Source organism: Marmota monax, unplaced genomic scaffold, assembly GCF_021218885.2.
Source record: "Marmota monax isolate L192 unplaced genomic scaffold, Marmota_monax_Labrador192_F-V1.1 WCK01_AAM20220418_F8-fsc00164, whole genome shotgun sequence".
Lineage (NCBI taxonomy): Eukaryota > Metazoa > Chordata > Mammalia > Rodentia > Sciuridae > Marmota > Marmota monax.
The window spans coordinates 3,489,554-3,510,407 of record NW_026693313.1 but is presented as its reverse complement, the minus strand read 5'-3'; the positions used below and the strand labels follow the sequence as shown (position 1 = coordinate 3,510,407).

The 20,854-nt window shown below is 37.4% G+C and overlaps 2 protein-coding genes across 8 annotated transcripts in view; one reads left to right on the top strand and one right to left on the bottom strand.

The window, feature by feature from the left end:
• The window catches only part of Serac1 (serine active site containing 1), a 62,643-nt gene extending 60,092 nt beyond the window's left edge, over positions 1-2,551 (top strand). For all 3 annotated transcript variants that reach the window (XM_046456617.2, XM_046456618.2, XM_058583198.1), the window contains one exon: positions 1,638-2,551. In XM_046456617.2, coding sequence (XP_046312573.1) covers positions 1,638-1,774 — 137 coding nt within the window. In that variant the 3' untranslated portion in view covers positions 1,775-2,551. The remainder of the gene's footprint in view (positions 1-1,637) is intronic.
• A 13,988-nt stretch (positions 2,552-16,539) lies between these two features.
• The window catches only part of Synj2 (synaptojanin 2), an 89,825-nt gene continuing 85,510 nt past the window's right edge, over positions 16,540-20,854 (bottom strand). For 3 of the 5 annotated variants that reach the window (XM_058583195.1, XM_046456588.2, XM_046456589.2), the window contains one exon: positions 16,540-20,525. In XM_058583195.1, coding sequence (XP_058439178.1) covers positions 19,740-20,525 — 786 coding nt within the window. In that variant the 3' untranslated portion in view covers positions 16,540-19,739. The remainder of the gene's footprint in view (positions 20,526-20,854) is intronic. The other 2 variants (XM_058583197.1, XM_058583196.1) reach the window with 1 other exon arrangement.

The following is a 20,854-nucleotide window of genomic DNA, read 5'->3' as shown; positions in this document are numbered from 1 at the left end:
ATTCTCAGTTTTAGGAGATGGATTTATAAAGATCTAGAATCTAATTCTAGTGTTCTTTTTAGCCATCGATTAAAATTTCTTTGCAAACATATAGCTTTAACATTCCCACCCCCCACCTTTATTTAACTGATGAGTTGACAAAGGATAATTGTCTAACTCTAAATTAGGCATCGACAGAATTGTATGGCATTAAGATATAAGAATACCAGGGGCTGGGGTTGTGGCTCAGTGGCAGAGTGCTTGCCTCGCACATAAGAGGCACGGGGTTCGATCCTCAGCACCACATAAAAATAAGTAAATATAAATAAAGGTATTTTATCCATCTACAACTAAAAAAATATATATATAAAATAATGATACCAGGGTTTTCCATCAGCTAGATTAAAAGGGGGTATTTATTCAACCGATGGATAGCTGAATGTAGAAACCTTAAAAATATATATAGGGTTGACAGAGTGAAAGCTTTAGTATGTGGGGAATATTGAAACAGGAAATAGTCCATCAGAAAAAGATAGTATTAAACTACTGTTTCTTCATGATCCTAGCGGGGAGGGAAATGCCTAATACCTGCTACTATTGTGTTTTATGATGTCTTATTGGGTCCTAGAGGGTAGAGCTCAGATCTTACCCATTACTCTGCATCATAGATCCTCCATTTGTCTCACTCCCTGAATGCTGTCCCCCCTCTGGGGCCACTTCCTAGGCTTGCTTGTCAACTTGGAACCTATCTTGATCACTTCTGAGGGTGGCTTGGGTGCTGCCCTGGCAGTACTCAGCCATGTCATGAGCACTTTGTGGCTAGGGACAGTGTGCACCTGGTGTGCTTGCCAGATGATTTCTCAGTGTATATAATGAGTTCTATCTTTACCTCGTTATATACTAAGTAAAACGAAAAATATTTAATACTTTATAGCAATACTTTTTTATGTCAAAATAATATGCCACAGGATGAGGGGTTACTCTTTAGTTATTTAAAGAGGTCAAAGACTACCAGATGTCTAAAAAAAGAACTTTGGAAGTTGAAAGCAAAAGCAAAGCTACCACAGACCAGCTGCTTTTGGTGTCAAGCTGTATCACACTTCTGCTGCCCCCTTTTGCCATATCACCAGGCTTTTTCCTCCCTCCTGCCGCTTGCATTTCTCCCCTCAGTGGCTGCACTGGTGTCTCACATTACTTCCATCCAGGTGGACATTGTCAGACTGAAATATCAGAAGCTTTTCCAGGTCTCTCATAGTCAAGCCTAAACTACCCTACTCATGGAGTGATCACAGGGATAGAGTGGGTCCTGTGCAAGATAGGCATTCTTTTCCCAAGGACAAAGGAGCTCATTGTGGGGGTTGTGTCAATGTGTGTTATTATTTAATAATAACCTGTAGGTGTAGGAAGGTTTGCATCATGCTGGTACTTGGGCTCTCCTGGCTGTTAAATTAGGAAGAAGGCCAGCACACATGTGAAGACTCCATGGAAACCATTAAATTAGAAGATCTATTCTCAAATGTGATGAGTCAAGGTGGTTTAGTTGCTTTCAGACTCCAAGCTCCTTTATATATTGGGCCCTTAATCACAACCAAACCATTGACCTCTTTCCGATTTGATAAGGGGGAAGCTTTTGTTTATTGACATTTTGTTTTCTTCAGATTTAGGCATTGGAGAGCTAATTCCTGTGGATGTTAACCATTTGAACATTTGTAAGCCAAAGAAAAAGGAAGCCTTTTTGTACCAACGCACTTTGCAGTTCATCCGCGAAACTTTAGCCAAAGACCTTGAAAAGTAACAACTGTCATGCTCCATTTTCTTTTGTGAACACAGTTCAAGAAAGCTGCTGTTCTTTTTAAGCAATCATGCAGACATTGTCATGATGGCACCAGCATGGTCTGGAGTGTGGTGCAGACATCAGAATGCAGCTGTCCACTCAAGCACTGGAAGGCTCTACACAGAAGTGGCACTCACAGGAGCAGCAGCAAGGTTGGGATCCTCTGACTTAAAGCCCTCTTGTGCCACTTTGTGGGTCACAGTGCTGGGCCTAGTGACTGGGAGTAACACTGCTGTGGCTGGAGAGGGCTGTTTCATCTGTGACTGTCCTGGCTCACCTAGGAGCCCTGGCGGGTTCTGAAGGAAGATCTGTGGATAGCTCAGCTTACCATACAAATGCTATGAGGGAAGTGGAGAGAAGAATGAAGTAGAACATGACGTTTTGTTCTGGATATCTGTGCTATAAATTTTTTAAAATGTCAGTTTTGGAAACTTTTAGTTTTTAACTTCCAGTTCAATCTTGTCTAACATCATGGTGTTAACTTCACTAGGCCTCTTATCAGTTCCTTGTTTCCATTTTCATATTGCTGAGAAAAAGCCCTTTATAATAAAAACTCTAGCTCATAGTAATTCTTCCCAGGCTGTAGCAACCTACGCTTGTAATGTGTCCCAGGTAAGGATAAAGGGGCTAATCCATTACTGATCACAGATAAACTATTCTAAGCCGTTATATAAATAGCTCACGGTGTCAAGATTCTCAGATGCTCTTTGGCTAAATAAAGTATACCTTTCATGTTCACTCAGAAGTAGTATTAATTGACCTTCAGCCTGTGACAAAGAGGAAGTCATGTTGATGGACTTTTTTTTTCCTTTTGAATGACAGCATTAAGAAAAAAATAACTTTTTGAGCTGGACACGGTGGTGTACGCCTGTAATCCCAGCATCTTGGGAGGCTGAGACAGAAGGATCACAAATTCAAAGCCAGCCTCAGAAAAAGGAAAGCACTAAAAAACTCAGTGAGACCTTCTCTAAATAAAATACAAAGTAGGACTGGGGATGTGGCTCAATGGTTGAGTGCCCCTGAGTTCAATCCATGGAACAGCTCCCCCACCCCCGCCCAAAATTAGCCTTTTGAAACGTACAGTTCTTTGGTTGTTAGTATATTCTGAGTTGTACAGCCAACTTTCTTAATTTCAGAACATTTCTGCATCCTGAAAAGAATCCCTGTCATCAGCCGTCATTTCCCACCACTTGTCCCAGTCCCTGGTAAATATTAATGTACATTCTATCTCTGTGGATTTGCCTATTCTGGACATTTCATATAAACAAAATCATATATGTGTCTCCCTTGTTACTCTTAGCATAGTGTTTTCAAGGTTTATATGTGATATAGCATTTATAAGTATTCTTTTTTTTTGAGCAAATATCTATGATATGCCACATTTGTCCTTTTATTAGTTGATAGATGTCTAGGTTCTGTCCATTTTTTTCTTTTTTGGCTATTTTAAATAATACTGCTGTGATCATTTTTGTACAAAGTTTTTTTTTTTTTTTTTAAATATTTATTTTTTAGTTATCGGCAGACACAACATCTTTGTTTGTATGTGGTGCTGAGGATCGAACCCGGGCCGCACGCATGCCAGGCGAGCGCGCTACCGCTTGAGCCACATCCCCAGCCCCTGTACAAAGTTTTTGTGTGGATGTTTTTACTCTCTGTGTAGTAGGAATGGAATTGCTGGTCAAAACGGTAAGTCTGTGCTGAAGATTGCAAAGATGATGGACTTGTGTAGAGTGGGATCATCAAAGCTGAAAATGGAGCCCAGCATCTGAGGTAAGCTGGGGTCAGCCCTAAGCCCTGTCAACATCTGATTGTTTAATTACGCAACAATACAATGAATGACTTATCCACTTGTCTTAGTATATAGTGAAAACAACTGTAGCTAGCAAAAGTAATGTGCCAAATAATGGAATGGTATGGGGAAAGGTATGTTTGGCACACTTTGTTGTTCTGTCTTCCGTGGATCATGGTAGACAAAATGTAATAGAAATAACTGCTCATTAACTTAAAGACATGGAATGAAATCCCTTTCCTTAAAAATCTTAATATAACTGTTTTAGCTATGCTTTAAAAATAAGATCTGGCAGAGATGTCCAGTGTATTACTAGGCATTTTTTATTCTGCTTATAAAAATGGAGAGACCACCTTCTACTTCTCGGGCCAGTAGGGTATGGATGGATGTTATCATACCCAGCCAAAGTGAAAAAAAAAAAAAAAAAAAAAAAAAAGATACAGCACTTAACCCACATAACACAGCAAAACAAAACAAGTGTATAATCATGAGTGAAAATTTGATTCTAAAAGGAAACAGGGTTACAAAACAAACTGAAAATGAAAGCACAATTAAAGAATTAATTAAAGCTCATTAAATAATAATGATGGGGAAGATGGCAGACTAAAGCAAGGGTGCAGGCTTAAATGTAGGAAGAAGGCTTCTCAGTGAGGTGGGTAACTGAAGGATCTCACTGAAAATTAATATTGAACTACACACAAAAAATTTAAGTGTTGCAAAATCAGAAAGGCTAATATAACAAACAGAAAAGCATGAGTGGCAGCACAGTGAACACAGCAACCATGTGGCTGCTGGATAAAGGAAAAAAGGAAGCAGCCAGGAGTGATGGTGCATGCCTGTAATCCTAGCAGCTCAGGAGGCTGAGGAAGGAGGATTGCAAGTTCAAAGCCAGCCTTAGCAACTTAGCAAGGCCCTGAGCAACTTAGAGAGACCCCATTTCAAAATAAAAAATAAAAAGGGTTGGGATATGGCTCAGTGGTTAAGTGCTCCTGGGTTCAATCCCTGGTGCCAAAACAAAACAAAACAAAAAAACAAAACACACACACACACACACAAAAACGGGGGTAGCCTGTGGATTAGAGAGGAAGGCTAAATTTGATAGACACAGAGTCAGTGTTGGTGAATGCAAACTATTTCATGAAACTATTTCTCAAATTATTTACTGAAATTAAAAGGGAAGGAACACTTCCAAATACATTCTATGAAGCTGGTATAACCCTGATTCCCAAACCAAAGACACATTTAGGAAAGAAAACGACAGACTATATCTCTGATAAAAATAGATGCAAAAATCCTCAATAAGATACTAACAAATCACATTCAAAAACATGTTAAGAGAATACACTATAACCATGTGGGCTTTATCCCAGGAATGCAAGGTTGTTGGTTCAAAATATGTAAATCAATAAATGTTACTCACCACTTAAATAGAATCAAGAACAAGAAACATGATCATAGACACAAAGAAAAGGTCTTTGATAAAATACAGCAACCATTCATGTTAAAAACACAGAAACTAGGGATAACAGGATCTTACCTCAACATTATAAAGGCCGTATACGACAAACCCAAAGCAAATATCATACTGAATGGAGAAAAACAGAATTTTCTCTAAAATCAGGAACCAGACAAGGATGTCTGGTGTTACCACTTCTATTCAATATTGTCCTTGAAACTCTAGCCAGGATAATTAGGGAAGAGAAGGAAATTAAAGAAATACAGATAGGAAAAGAAGTCAAACTATCTGATTCCCAGTGACATAATCCTATATCTAGACGACCCCCCAAAATTGAACCAGTGAATTCCTAGAACTGATAAATGAATTTAGCAAAGTAGCAGGATAAAAGACTGATATTCCTAAATCAATAGCTTTTCTATACTCTAATAGCAATTCAGTTCAGAAAGAAATCAGGAAAACCATCCCCTTCACAACATCCTCAAAACCAAAACAAAATTTTAAAAAACCTGAGAATCTAACCAAGGAAATAAAAGATCTCTATAATGGAAACTATAGAACATGGAAGAAAGAAATTGAAGAAGACCTCAGAAGATGGAAAGCCCTCCCATGTTCTTGTACAGGCAGAATTAATATTGACAGAATGACCATACTGTCAAAATCAATATACAGATTCAATGCAATTCCCATCAAAATACCAAAGACATTCTTCACCGAACAAGAAAAAGCAATCTTTAAATTCATTTGGAAAAATCAGAGACCCAGAATAGCCAAAGCAATTCTGAATTAGAAAAGTTGTGCAGGAGTCCTCATAATACCTGATCTCAAATTATACTACAGAGATATAACAAGATAAAAAACATGGGAATAGAAGACACAGAGACTTAGCTACATGCATGCAGTCTTCTGATACTTGACAAAAGTACCAAAAATGTATGTTGGAGAAAAGACAGCCTTTTCAACAAATGGTGCTCGGAAAACTGGATATCTATATGTAGACAAATTAAATTAGACCCCTATCTTTTACACTGCTCAAAAATCAAATCAAAATGCATCCAAAACTTAGGAATTAGACCAGTAAGCTTGCGACTTCTAGAATAAAACAGGGTCACACTCCACTACATAGATGCAGGCACCGACTTCCTCAACAAGACTCCTAAAGCTCAAGAAATAAAACCAAAAATCAGTAAGTGAGATGCCATCAAATTAAAGAGCTTCTGCTCAGCAAAGGAAATGAGAGTGAAGAGTGCACCTACAGAATAGGAGAAAATCTTTGGCAGCTACTCTGAGAGGGGGCTAATATCCAGAATATATAAAGAACTACAAAACAAAACAAAAATCTCCAAATAACCCAATCAATAAGTGGGCAAAAGAACTTAGTAGGAATTTCTCAATAGATGTTTGAAAAAATGTTCCACATGTCTAGCAAATCAAATCAGGGAAATGCAAATCAAAACTACATTAAGATTTCATCTCTTGGGCTGCGGTTGTGGCTCAGCGGTAGAGCATTTGCCTGGCATGTGCGAGGCACCACAGAAAAATAAATAAAATAATGGTATTGTGTCCAACTACAACTAAAAAAAAATAAATATTTTTAAAAAATTTCATCTCATTCCAGTCAGAATGGTAATTATCAGGAATACAAATAGTAATAAATGTTGGTGAGGATGTGGGGGGAAAGGCCCACTCATTCATTGTTGGTGGAACTGCAAATTAGTACAACCACTTTGGAAAGCAGTGTTGAGATTCCTCAAACTAGGAGTGGAACCACCATATGACCCAGCTATCCCACTCTTTGGTATTTATCTAAAAGAACTAAAATTGATATACTATAGCAATACAGTCACTACAATGTTTCTAGCATCACAAATACATAATAGCCAAATTATAAAATCAAACAAGATGCCCATCAGTAGATAAATGGATCAAGAAAATGTGCATATACAATGGAGTTTTCCTCAACCATAAACAGGAATTAGATAATGGCATTTGCTGGTAAATGGATGGAAATGGAGAAAATCATGCTAAGTCGAATAAACCAGACTCAGAAAGTCAAGGACCAAATATTCTTTCTCATATATTGAAGCTAAAGCAAAATTAAGAGAAAGGTGGCTGTGGGGGAGAGGATCATAAATCAAAGATTGAGAGATCAGTGGAGTACAAGTAAAAAGAGGAGAGAGGGAGGGAGGATGAGGAGGCGGGAAAGAAATTTAGAATGAACAGAATCTTGTTATACACATGTACAAGTGTACCAAAGAGAATATTTCCTTTCTATATATATAAAAAGTATCAATCAAAATAAATAATGGCTGGGCACAGTGGCACATGCCTATGATCCCAGCAGCTCAGGAGGCTGAGGCAGGAGGATTGTGAATTCAAAGCCAGTCTCAGCAAAAGCGAGGCACTAACCAACTCAGTGAGACCCTGTTTCTAAATAAAACGCAAAATAGGGCTGGGAATGTGGCTCAGTGGCAAAGTGCCCCTGAGTTCAATCCCCAGTACCAAAAAATAAACAAATAAATAATGATGTGAAAGGAAGATAAGTAGAATAGCAGATTTTGAAAAGGGGGAGGGAGAATTGGAGGAAAGAGGCAGGGAAATGGGGATTGAAATAAAATTCCTTGTATGTACAATTATGTCAAGAGGACTGCAGATAATATGTATAATAAATATGTTGTTTTAAATTTATAAAAGAGAATATTGGCAGATGAAAATCCTATTAATAGAGGAATGGTTTGATGAATGCAAAACCATAATAGATTCAGAAGGAAAATAAAATGGTCAGAGCAACCAGAAGATCATACATAAAAAGTTATTCAACTCTCAATATTCAACTGTGAAGTCAATGGACAGGCACTGTCAACACGAAGGAGTTGGGACCCATGTGCCTTTTGTATGAGTGTGTGTGTTTGATACTGGGGACTAAACCCAGGGGTGCTTTACCACTACAGCTATATCCCCAACCTTTCTTATCTTTTGATAAGAGTTGCCCAGGTTGGCATCAATTCTGCAATTTTCTGCCTCAGTCTTCCTAGTCTTTGGGATTATAGATGCATGCCACCATACTTTTTTAAAAAAGTATTGGTTATATCAATTTAACTGGAATGAATCAAAGTACTATGTTTAAAAAATTAAATGCAAACAAACCCCCTATAAATAAAAACCCTTCATGTTAGAAACAGTACTGTTGAAGAGAAAGAATTGTGTGCTTAGCTAAATTGGCTTGAAATGAGGACAAAGGTCATAGATAAACACGCTTAAGCCTACAAGAACTTGAAGAATAATCAGTTCTAGTTTCATCTCCTTGATTTTCAAGTAAATTAATGTGCATTATATAATGACACATAGTATGATATTGTAATAATCATCTGATATTTTATTATGCATATGCACAAAGATTTCTAAAAATAATGTTGATTATTTCTAGGTAGATTCTGGATGATCTTTTAACTTTCCTTGTACTTGTATGTAATGCTTAATTTTTATGAGTACTTGTTATTTTGATATATAATTTATTCTAAAAGAGGTCAAAATCCATTCATAGTCACTGTGTTGGTTGGGTTATTGCAGCATAACATATGGTATATCTTAGAAAAACAAAGATAAGTTGAAATACTGTAAGAAAGAAATCTTAAAGGTTAACAGTGGACTTTCCTTTCAGTGACAGCAGGCTAATTAATTTGTTTCTAACTTTCTAATAAGGACAAGTATGTAATTAGGATGAAGTATTTTTAACTGATCAAAGAGCTAAGAAATCAGGAATACGGATAAAAGTCCAGGAAAATCTAAGAAACCACTGAGAAGACCAGCAGTCAAAACTATTTTTGCTTAGGGCAAAAGCTTATTTGGTGGCCCCTGTATGCTACAATTACCAAAAATATTCCTTGTGGGCAATTTTTTAAAAGGCCTTTCTTCCACAACATGGCTTGGGACATAGAGCAGGAATTGTATTATTGACCCAACTTACCTTTCTTGTGCAAGGTGCCACTCTGAGATGATCTGCAGAGTTAAAAGAAACAACTGAGAAATGGAGAAATGGAGAAATGCTTTTGCCAGTTCCCAAGGTGAGGGGAACAGTAGTCCAAGTTAAGGGTGGTCAAGGAAATCTTATTACCCCAAACATACACTGACTGGACTACAAAGGGCTACAAAGTAAGGATGTTCAGAAGGAGCCACCCTGTGTTCATGTCTTAAGTGACCCAGGGAGTCTCATGCCTACGACTTGAATTAAGAGGATCCCTGACTGGTTGTGTCCCCTCATATCTGATAGAATCAAAGGAGAATGATACATTCATCTCTGCCCTTAATATATTCCTTCAAATAGTTTTTCAAATGCCATAATCAGTGAGTAATCAGAGATAACCTGACATTCAAGGAAATAAGATGCCATGAATGAGTACAGCAGAGCAGACACATGGCCCAAACACATACATGCTTGAAATATCAGAACTGTCAGATACAGATGATAAAACAATCATGCTTCCTATTGTTTTAAAAAGAAAATGTTGAAATACCTTCAGAAAAAGGATACTACTATTGATTTAGATTTTATAAAATACCAAAACCAGATTATAGATAAGAAAAATAGTTGAAATCAGTGAACTGGAAGAGAGGTCAGAAAAAGTATTTAGAATGTAGCAGAGAGAGACAAAGATGGGAAATATGAAGAGAGCCTAAATACATAGACAAGCAAAAGGAAAGACTGCCATTTGCTTATTTAAGAGTACCAGAAAAAGAAGAAAAAAATGTCCCAGGAACAGCATTTCAAGAGATTATGGTTGGGATATTTCCAGATCTGATGAAAGGCATTAATCTACAGATCCGTGATGTTAAAAAATCCAACAGAGCAAATAAAAATAAATACATGTCTATATTGAGCACAGGAAAATTGCAGAAACAGTTAAAGCTGCTGCTGTTGAAAATCGATAGAAATTGGAAGACACTGGAATGATACTGTCAATGTGCTGAAAGAAATCAGCCCAACCTACAAACACTACATGTCCAGTCAAAAAAAGAAAAAAGAAATGACGTTTTATATAAAGTAAAATAGTTCATTAATGGAAATGTTAAAGGATGAAGGATGTAATTTGAGCAGAAGTTAATAAAGTCAGAGGGACTGGAGTTTAAAAAGAAATAGAGTAAAAAAAGTAATTATTTGAGTTAGTGGAAATTAATTTTTATAAAACAGTAATAATGTACTGAATAGGTGCTAAATATGGAAAATTAAAATACACAGTAACTGTAACATACAAGTTGGGATGGTTTAAATGGAGTTAGAATACTCCAAGACTGCTACATTTTTCAGAAGGAAGGAGATAACATTAGGCCTGAAAATTTAATTATATTCGTTGTGATTTCTGAGATAACCGATAAAAGCAAAAAAAAAATGAGTATAATAACTACCAAAGAGAGGAGAAAAGGGGTAATGATAAAAATCTAAAGGAAAGCACAAATGGAAATGAAAAAAATGCACAGAATAGCAGGGTTAAGTTAAAACTCAAGTTTAGTAATAATTACATTAGTGTTAAATGGAGTAAATCCCCCTATTAAAAAATAACGTCGTAAAGCACTTGACAACCATGTACGAGGCTATAATTTCAATTCCCAGTACCACACACACGTAAAATACTGACATACTGGTGTATATATCAGGCTGGAATGAAAAAACAAACAAACAAAAAAACAGCCCAATTGTGTGCTCTTTATAAAATACCTATCTAAAGCATGAGGGAACAGAAAGGCAAAAAATAAGGAGAGAAAATACCAAGTACAAATACCAAGAGAATACTGAAAGCTGCTATAACTGTATCAGACAAAACATGCTTTGGGGCAAGAAAAATTATTAGGGAAAATAAGTGTCATTTCCTGGTGATAAAAGACTACCTTCATTATAAAAATGGTAACTTTTAATTGTGAATCAATATGAGTACTTGGTCTAAAATTATGTTATGCAAAAATGGAGAAAACCACAGAAGAAATAATAACCATGGGAGATTTTAATACTTTTCTTGGTATAGAACCAGGAACTGCCCCCCTTCAAAAAAAATGGCTGGGGAACCAAAATTGACTTGCTGGGATATCTAGAGCACTCTGCTACATCCAAGGAATGGCAAATACACAATGTTTTCAAACTTGACCATATAACCAAATGAATTAAGCACATATTTCAAGAAGATAGAAAGAAAATGGAATTATTTTGAAAAGAATATAAATTAAGGAAATAGGGGGGAAAAAGTCTTGACAAAGCTAGAAGTTGATTCTTTAAAAAGACAAATATATGATAAATTGTGGTATAAAGGTGTATTAAGAATTGTAATGCAAAAAAAAATAAGAGCTCATGTAAAAAATAATAAAATAAGATTTTAAAAAAGATAAATATAACTAACAATCCTCTAGTAAACAATCAGAGAGGAAAGGCACAAATCACCAGTTTTAGGCATGAAAAGGAGATATCATCATAATGTATATATCAGAAGATGAGAGGATAATATAAATACTTGGGCCAATTGTTAAGTTTTAAATAAAATAGAAAACTAAGAAAAATACTGCATCCAACTGTATGTGAAGTAGAAAACATGACTAGTCCTATGACTGTTAAAAGGAATAGAATCAGTGATTTAAAATTTCACAAAGAAACTGGAAGCCCAGTGTCTCTACAGGTGAGTGTTACCAACAGCGTAAGGAGGACATTCTAATAAAGGAGGCTTGTAGTTAACAGAAGAGTCTGTGCTTAACTAATACCAAAACTCTGACAGTACAAAAAGGAGAAAGTAATCAGCCATTCTCACTTGGGAACTTAGTTACAAAAATCTTAAGTAAACTAACGAACTCAATCCAGCAATGTTTACACAGATATCTGTTCCGAGTTGGATTTACACTGGATGGTGTAGGTGGTGTTGAGCAGTGAAATACTCATCAGGGTAACTCACCATATATGTGGAAGGAGGCAACCAATTGTTTTGGGAACATACAGAAATGTTTAATATTTTTTTTTTAGTTGTAGTTGTCAATTCCTTTATTTTATTTATTTATTTCTATGTGGTGCTGAGGATGGAACCCAGGGCCTCACACGTGCTAGGCGAGTCAACTACTGAGCCACAACCCCAGCCCCCAGAAATTTTTTTTAAATGAAATTCAACAACCATTTATGAAACTTGGCAAGGCAGAAAGAATTTCCTTAATCTAGTAAAGGATCTCTGAAAGAAAAAACAGTATCAGACTTGATGGCAAAAATATGACCTTTCCTTTCAGGAACAGGAATAACAAGAATGCTTAGCACCAACATGTTCATTTAACCTGTGCCAAGTATCCTAGCCAGTCAGAAGGCAGGACAGAGACATACAAAGGCACAGGATGAGGAAGGAAGAGGCCAAGATTATTATTTGCAGATCATTAAAAAAAATCCAAAAGATGGGGCTGGGGCTATAGCTCAGTGGTAGAGTGCCCAGCTTGCATGTGTGAGGCACTGGGTTCGATCCTCAGCACCACATAAAAATAAATAAAGATATTGTGTCCAACTACAACGAAAAATATATTTTAAAAAATCAAAAAGCACTGACACATCATATTTTGTCAATTCCAAGACATATTTTGAAATATTTTAACATCTCTGTAATTGGGCTGCATCTCACAATAGATGCTTCATCGTAATTGAAGCCTTCTTAAGAGTAATGGTATGTAAATGGTGTTTTTTATATGTGGTGGCATATTAGGTATATTAAAGTACATTAAATTTTCAGAATTTTTTTGAAAGCAAGTTGCTGATGCAATCAATATATAAAAAACCTCTAAGTATATTCACAAAAATAGCAAATGATTTTTAAAATTATCAGATATGGTATTAAGGTTATAAAAATGTTAGAGAAATATTGAAAATATTTAGGAGTCAAATGTGATAGCAGAACTATTTTAAAATACTTAAAAGAAAAACCCATAAAGACATATAGCAAAATGTTAATTATTATTAAATCTAGATGTATCTGATATCTGAGGGTTCACACTGATTTCATATATGTTAAAATTTTTACAACAAATTAATGATTTTTAGAACTGTTAATGTAAACTTTAAATACAGACATATACCATGTCCTTAAATTGAAGACTTAATGTTATAAAGATGTCAGTTTTATTCCATGTAGTTGAAAATTCCAAAAATTTGAATAAGTTTTTTTCTCTTTTTTAAGATTGAATTTGCATTGATTCTAAAATTTATATGGAGTTAAGAATAGCCAAGATATTCATTAAAGAAAAAGGTTACAGTGGGAAGGTTTGTTTCACCAGATACCAAAGTTAAATGAAATGAATCAATGTAGTATTGGTTCAGGCACAGACAGACCAATGGCACAGGACAGAGAGCCCCAAGGATTAGAATTATGCCAGCTAAGGAGACCCTCTCCCCCAGAGAAACATCTACTACTGGTCAAAATTAGCAAAGGCAATCTGTCATTTAAAGTCTTAATAGTAATCAAAAAACTTAACAAATTGAGAAGCATTTATTTATTCAACAAAATCTACAGATTCTTAGTTCTTGGTTACAATGGGCAGTATCCCCCTCTCCAGATCTGCCCTACATAGAGAACCTGTCTAGAAATACATAGAGGAAATTAATCAACTTTGCTCTTTCTCTACACACACACACACACACACACACACAATTTTGCACCCTACAACTAAAGAAAAAGATTTTTTGTATTACTGAAATCACTTAAAAAATATATCTTGTGGCCAGGTGCGGTGCTGCACACCTGTAATCCCAGCATCTAGGGAGTCTGAGGCAGGAGGATTGTGAGTTCAAAAGACCCTATCTCTAAATAAAATATAAAAAAGGGCTGGGGATGTGGTTCAGTAGAACACCCCTGGGTTCAATCCCTGGTACCAACTAACTAACAAACAAACAAACAAACAAATCTTGCACCAGGCCTGTAATCAGCAAGCTGAGGCAGGAGTATCACAAATTCAAGGCCAATCTAGGCAACTTAGTGAGACACTGTCTCAAAAACTTAAAAAGGTTGGAGTTACAGCTAGTGGTAGAATTCTCGCTAAGCAAGCACAAGGCCTTGTGTTTAATGCCCAGTTTAAAAAAAAAAAAATTCCTCACACGACAACAAACAATTTTGAAAAGTAAATGCATTACTAGGTTATATTCTCAGGTCACACTACAATACAATTAAAAGTAACTTTAAATTGCCAATAACAAAAACAAAAATCACAGAACAACCTTTACTTGGAATGTACCCAGCCACCTAAATAATCAAAGAGAAAATAAAAGCAAAATTATAATCTAATAATTCATGCCAAAATGTTTAGGGTGCTGTTAGGCTATAATTAGGTGGAAATGTATAACCTTAAATATCTTTATTGTGAAAAAAATGGAAACTAGTGCTTTTAATTAAGATAAGGAAAAGAACGAAGTTAAAACATAGAAAACAGATACAAATTAAAGTTGAAATTAATGAAAATGTTTTAAACATTGAAAAGAAATTCAAATAATGTATATAAATCCTGAAGTTGTTATTTGAAAATGTCAACAAAATTAACCCTCTTGAGAAACAATTAAGGAAGCATGAGCAATGGTTTGTTATTAAGTGTACTTGTCTAACGATCCCTCAGTAAGAAGGTGTGGGGCCCCTAACTCACACTATTAATAAACTACATTCCAGATGCCTTGACAAGCTGCTATTAGGCAAAGCCTGTCACCTTGACCATCCTACACACACACAGATATCACAACTACCCACTATTTCATCACCTATAGATGAAAACCCTAAACTCATTTAATCCTTTGAAATTGTTTCTCCCACCAGCTAATATCCCTTCCAGGTACATAAATCCACTTTGTTACTTTTCAAATTCTTAATTCTTCTGCTTTACAAAAGATAATGCCAAGAGAATGAGAAGGCAACACAGACTAAGAAAATATTTGCAAAAGCCACATCTAAAAACATCTATATCCAAAATATATAAATAATTCTTAAAACTCAATAGCAAGAAATTGAACAATCCAATTTAAAAGGGGCTAATGATTGGGTAGATATCTCACCAAAAATATACAGGTGGCAAACAAGAAGATGCCACTGCATACTTACTAGAATGACCCAAATCCAAAAATACAACAAATGTTGATGAGGATGTGGAGCCAAAGGAACTCTCGTTCATTGTTGATGAGAATGCAAACCAGACTAGACACCTCGGAAGATGGCATGGCAGTTTGCTACAAAACATACTGTTACATATGATCCAGCAATTGCCCTCTTTGGTAAACTGACAAAACCTGAAAGCAACCAAAATATCCTTCAGAAGGGGAATGGATAAATCAACTGTTGTACATCCAGCCAGTAGAATACTTAGCACTAAAAAGATATGAATGAAAAGCCATGGAGGAAGCCTACATGCGTGTTGGTAATTGAAGGAAGCCAGTACGAGGCAGCAATGTAGTGCATGATTCCAGCTCTAAATAAAACTATGGAGATGGTGAAAAGATCAGTGGGTGCCAGGGGCTGCAGGGTGGGGAGGGAGGAACAGGCAGAGCAGAGAGTTTTCAGAGCAGTGAAGCCGCTGGCACAGGACCTTGCAATACCTGTCATTATACAATTGTCCAGACCCATGGAGTAAAGCCCAGGTAAACTATGGCCTTGGGTGATAATGATATGTCAATGCAGGTCAATTGGTTGTGACAAATGTACCATTCTGGTGCAGGACATCAGTACAGGGAGGCTGAATGTATGGAGGTAAGCGGTGTATGGGAACTCTATGTCCTGCTCAACTTTGCTGTCCTCCAGGAAAGTAAACAAACAAAAAATTCTTAACCCTCTTTTCTCAAGTGTTCCCTGATCCTTTGTTGACAATTACTTACTTGAACTCTTGTCATCTCATATACAGGCAAACAGTTTACCTTGTATAAATGAGTATAAGGCCCATCTCCACAAGTGCCTTGGAAAGGAAGGTTCTTCCTGAGTCACAGTGCCATGCACCCAGAGTAAGTGAATCCAACGTGGTACTCCTCACAGGTCATGAAGGACCAGCCATATTTATGTTTTGAATTATCAGTATATTCTCATTCCTCAAAAACCACCAAAGAACATTGTGACATATTTTGTGTGGTGTTTGGCATAGAACACACCAGAACAGAACTTGAATAGCACTTCCTCCTTCCTGCCTCTACACTGTAATGTGCTCCTACCAGCTTGAGCTCTGAAATTTGCTGTAAGGCCCAAGAGAAATTGCATCCCATCATCTCCCAGGTCTTATAGACAGTGTGGCATAGTTACAGAGTATGGACGGAAGCCGTCCCTGCTAGCACCTTTCAAGTCAAAAAAACTTACATTGAAAAAGCAAAAATAATCAGGTTAATTTGATGGTTATGAAAATGAACCAAAACAAAAAACTCACATATAGGAATAACAAACATTTGATCCAGAACAGAAGGCTAGCCAAATAAGATATTCCAAGGTTTTCTTCATATCTGAAAAGAAATAAGCCCAATTAAAAAGACAAAAATATTTAATAGATATTCTGTACAACATCAGTACAAATTTACCACTTCAAAAAATATTATGGGGTTTTTATTAATCACTCATTCCCCACAATCAATCACCTTTGCAGTGTTCCTTCATCACTCATGAAGTTTTTAATACATACTTTGTTTCTACTTATACATATGTCAGTTTTATTAAGTATCTTGAACTTTTAACAACTTTCAACATTTTCAGGCATTGCTTGGACAGATGTCCTGATTTCAGTCACTTACCAGAACAAATTCTAAAAATGGGCAAGAAGTCTGAGATTGTTTTAAAAGGGACTAGACTTGTGGTCAGAGAGCCAATGCTGACTGGTGAGTATGCTACTAAGCACTCTACTTCCACTATGTTACAGAACAGCGGTAATGGAACCATAGGTCATAAGAAGAAGTCCTTATGGTAGCATCACAGCAGACCAAAAAAAAAAAAAAAAAAATGAAATCCCTTCCGAGGCAGCTGGTCATGATCAAGGTTATTTAACAGACTCTGCTGCTAACTTGACAAACCTTCCAGCTAATAAACATTGATTTAAGAAAATAGATGAAGCTATTCCAATTTTCTTCCATTCTTAAAAGAACTCTGGTGTGAGGACCATACATATTGCCAACTCAAAATCCAGTATATATTGTTCACTAAATGTGAACACCCATGATCCACTAATACTTGGTCAATTCTTTTTTTTTTTTTAAGATTTATTTTTCAGTTGTAGTTGGATACAATGCCTTTATTTCACTTATTTATTTATATGTGGTGCTGAGGATCGAACCCAGGGTCCTGCACGTGCCAGGTGAGCGCTCTACTGCCGAGCCACAACCCCAGCCCCCTGGTCAATTCTTTACTTGTAAATTTTCTTGAATTCCTAGATCAACAAAATTTTCTGTGTTAACAGTAACCATCAGATCTCAAGAGTGACCTGTCTGATGAGCACTTGTCTTAATGGAACTTTACCTTTTTGTTCTGTACCATTCATTTGCTATTTGCTAGTATCTAGAACAAGGAAAGACCTACAGATTAGGCCCACTGCCCACCTCTTGCAAGCAGCTTTTGTGGGGCTGATTCCCTCTGCTTTTCTGACTGGTTGTAAAATATATCTGCTTTCAAATTTGCCTGTGGTCTTTTATTGTTGTTTTGGTTTTGGTGGGAAAAGAGGGTACAGGGAAAACAGCATTTGAATGAAGAAATCTTCAATTCTGTTCCAGATTTTACCTGTTAGTAGCGATGTGCATCTTGGCCAATCATTTAACTTCTCCAAGCAACCCATCTTGCTTTCTCCCCTTTACTCTATATGATTTTTACCTCTGTAACAAACAAGAAGTGGACAACATAATCCTTTCAAGTATGTAAGTGCCATCAATGGCACTCTGATCACCTAATCAACATCTTCTGTGACTGCTCAACTGTGTACCTGTTCATCTCTGTGGGACACTGATTTTTGTTAATTTTCAGAAGGAGTGATATACACAAAATTTTGTTTGAGAACCAGATATGACTTACTGTCTGTTGACAGTGACAACAAAAACAAATCCAAAAATCTCAGAGGTCTTATTGGTAATGAAGAGTAGTATATCCTAGGTAAGATGACCATGATCATCCCAGCCAATAGCATTTGGTACAGGATGCCCCCTGTGCTGCATAAGGGACAACAGTATCACTGCTGTGATTGGTCATGTGAAAGACCTAAATATGGCAGGTGACTCGGTGAGATTTTACTGGTGAACTTATTCTAAGCAATAGTATATCTGCTCCAAATGAATTCTAGACCTTATAACATTGATCTTAAAATATGAAACAGTACGGTGATCTCAATTCTTGAATATTTGAGAAGTTGTGTTGGAAATGTGTAGGAAAAACATACAGAAAAAAATAAAAATAAACCTAATAAACAGATAAGCAAACCCAGATATAATGCCCTGGGAATTGTTATATACAGGGACACAGAATTCTTTCCTTCCTAAAGCCACAACCAGGTAGATAAGTTGAAACAAATAACAACGAAAATATTATATGTGCCAGGATGAGTTTTCACATTTGGTGCCTTCATGGGATTTGGAATACAAGGGGAAGAAAGAGTCCATGAGGTTTCAGTTAATAAGGACCAGAGGGTGGATACCACCTGCTGTGAACAGCACACCACAGCTCAAGACCACAGCAGTTTAAAGGGCATGCAGTGTCTAAGACATGGTCCAGGAGTCTTCGGCTAGTTTAAACTGAGGGTAAGCTAATGGTGTATGCTTTAGAACCAAGATAGTGTAAATCCCATGAGATTTACATATAATCAGGGGCACCTCTTAGAATTCTTGGGCATCACTTCAAGGACCCTCTTAGACACCAAAATCCACAGATGCATAAGTCTCCTATATAAAGTGGCATAATATTTGCACATAAGCCCATGCGTGTCTTCCCATAAATTATCTCAAGATTACTTATAATACCTAATAAAGCATAAATGCTGTGCAAATAGTTGTTAGAGTATAATGTTTAGAGAATAATGACAAGAAAAATGTCTGGTGTGTTCAGTACATGTGCAGTTTTTAAACAATAGTTTTGTTGAGTGGTTGGTCAAGTCTGTGGCTAAAGAACCTGCAGATAGGAAGGACTATCTAAATAAACAAGGGCTCATGGGAACATACAAGTCTAGACATTTGGTTGACCAAGTGTCGTGTCCATCTCTGATGTTTAAAACCTGGTTTAAAGTGGGCCAGGAACAACTTTTACTGTTCCCAACTACTTTTAGTATCATCCTTTATGCATCAACTTTCAGGTGGGTCACCTAAGAGTTATTCCAAATCTGTAAAATACAAACAACATGAAACAAGAACTCTACTACGTACACATAAAATTTGAACAACCATTTAAAATTCAACGGGAGAGAATTTCTTGGGCCTTATAGCTAGATTTCCTTCCTTAAAATTCACACACTGAACCTAACAGGAGTCATCCTGTTCCCCTGTGAGCAAATTTAAAATGCACAAATCTTGAATAAACCATATTCATAGCTGAACAATCTTATTGAAAAAAGAGTTGTCGTAAACTACACAAGAGTGACAGATGCACTAATGTTCTTTTCAGTGTGCCTTTAAATAAATGTCTGCTTTGCCCTGCTCAAGCCTTGCCTATGGGGAAGAAGGGCTCCATTCTGCGAAGGAGTGCCTTCAGAGTTGTCTGTCATGTTTTTGCCAGTGGGTCAAACACCTGCAGTGTCGTCCTCTTGTCTTTGTCACTGATGGTCACCCAGTGACCAAAGGTTTCTCCCCCATGGTCTAATGGCATCTTGCCCTCAGCAGCTTCTGAAGCGCTGACCTGTGCTGGGTCTCTGGGTGCCTTCTCAGGGCTCCTGGCCCCTGCATTCAAAGGATCAGAGCTCTTGGAAAGCCAGGCATTATTCAACAGCTTAGGGTAGTGGAGAAGGTTCCAGAAGGGATCCGGATAATCACCAAGAAGGGAGGCTGCTTCTGGCTTCATTACTCTGGAGCTATCAGTTTCTAGGCTTGTGGCAGATGTAGTGCCAAGAAAACCCACTTGTGGAAAGAGATTATCAGTGTCGGGCTGGGGTCCGGATAGACAGCTGCTGCTGCTGCTGCTGCTGCTACTGCTGCCGTTGCTGCTGCTGCAGGTGAGGTCTTGGAGGAGCTGGCTGTTGCTCTGCAGAACCTGCAGGTGGAAGGCTGCTGGTGCAGACTTCTTCCTCCTTGGGGGCACCCTGGGCACCAGAGATGGAGCCTCTGGAGCAGGTGGCATGGTGGCTCCTGCCATAAGAGGGGCTTCATCTGGCACTGGCTTTCCACTGCTGGGCCTCCTCTCGTCACCTTTACTGGGCTGAAATGTTCTTGGCTTGGGAACAGGAGGGACTCGAGGGGCTGTAGCCGGAAGAGGGGCTTCAAGGCTTGTCTCTGGGTCTCCGACTATAAAATGGACAGGCTGTTGCTCAAACTGTTCTTCTGGTGACATGGGCTAAGGAAAGGTAAAAAGAGTGTAACTAAGAAGCCAGCCTTTAGTAAGTTGAGACTCAGAACACTCAGTGGGCAGCAGGGAACAGGGAGGAGACTGAGCTGACATTCCAGCCAATTCAGGATTGGAGGAAGTCTGAGATGCCAGCAGTGTCACTAGGGAAGCACACATTGATCAGGACAGACCAGCATGTCCAATTAAAGAGGAGTGGGAATTTTGAAACCAGGGCCACAGTGAGCAATTTGAGACAAAATTGTTACCTTAGGAAAGGGAATTCTGCTCTTTCATTATGTAAAGCTAACCTCTTTGAAAACATTCCTGGAGGCCGCAGC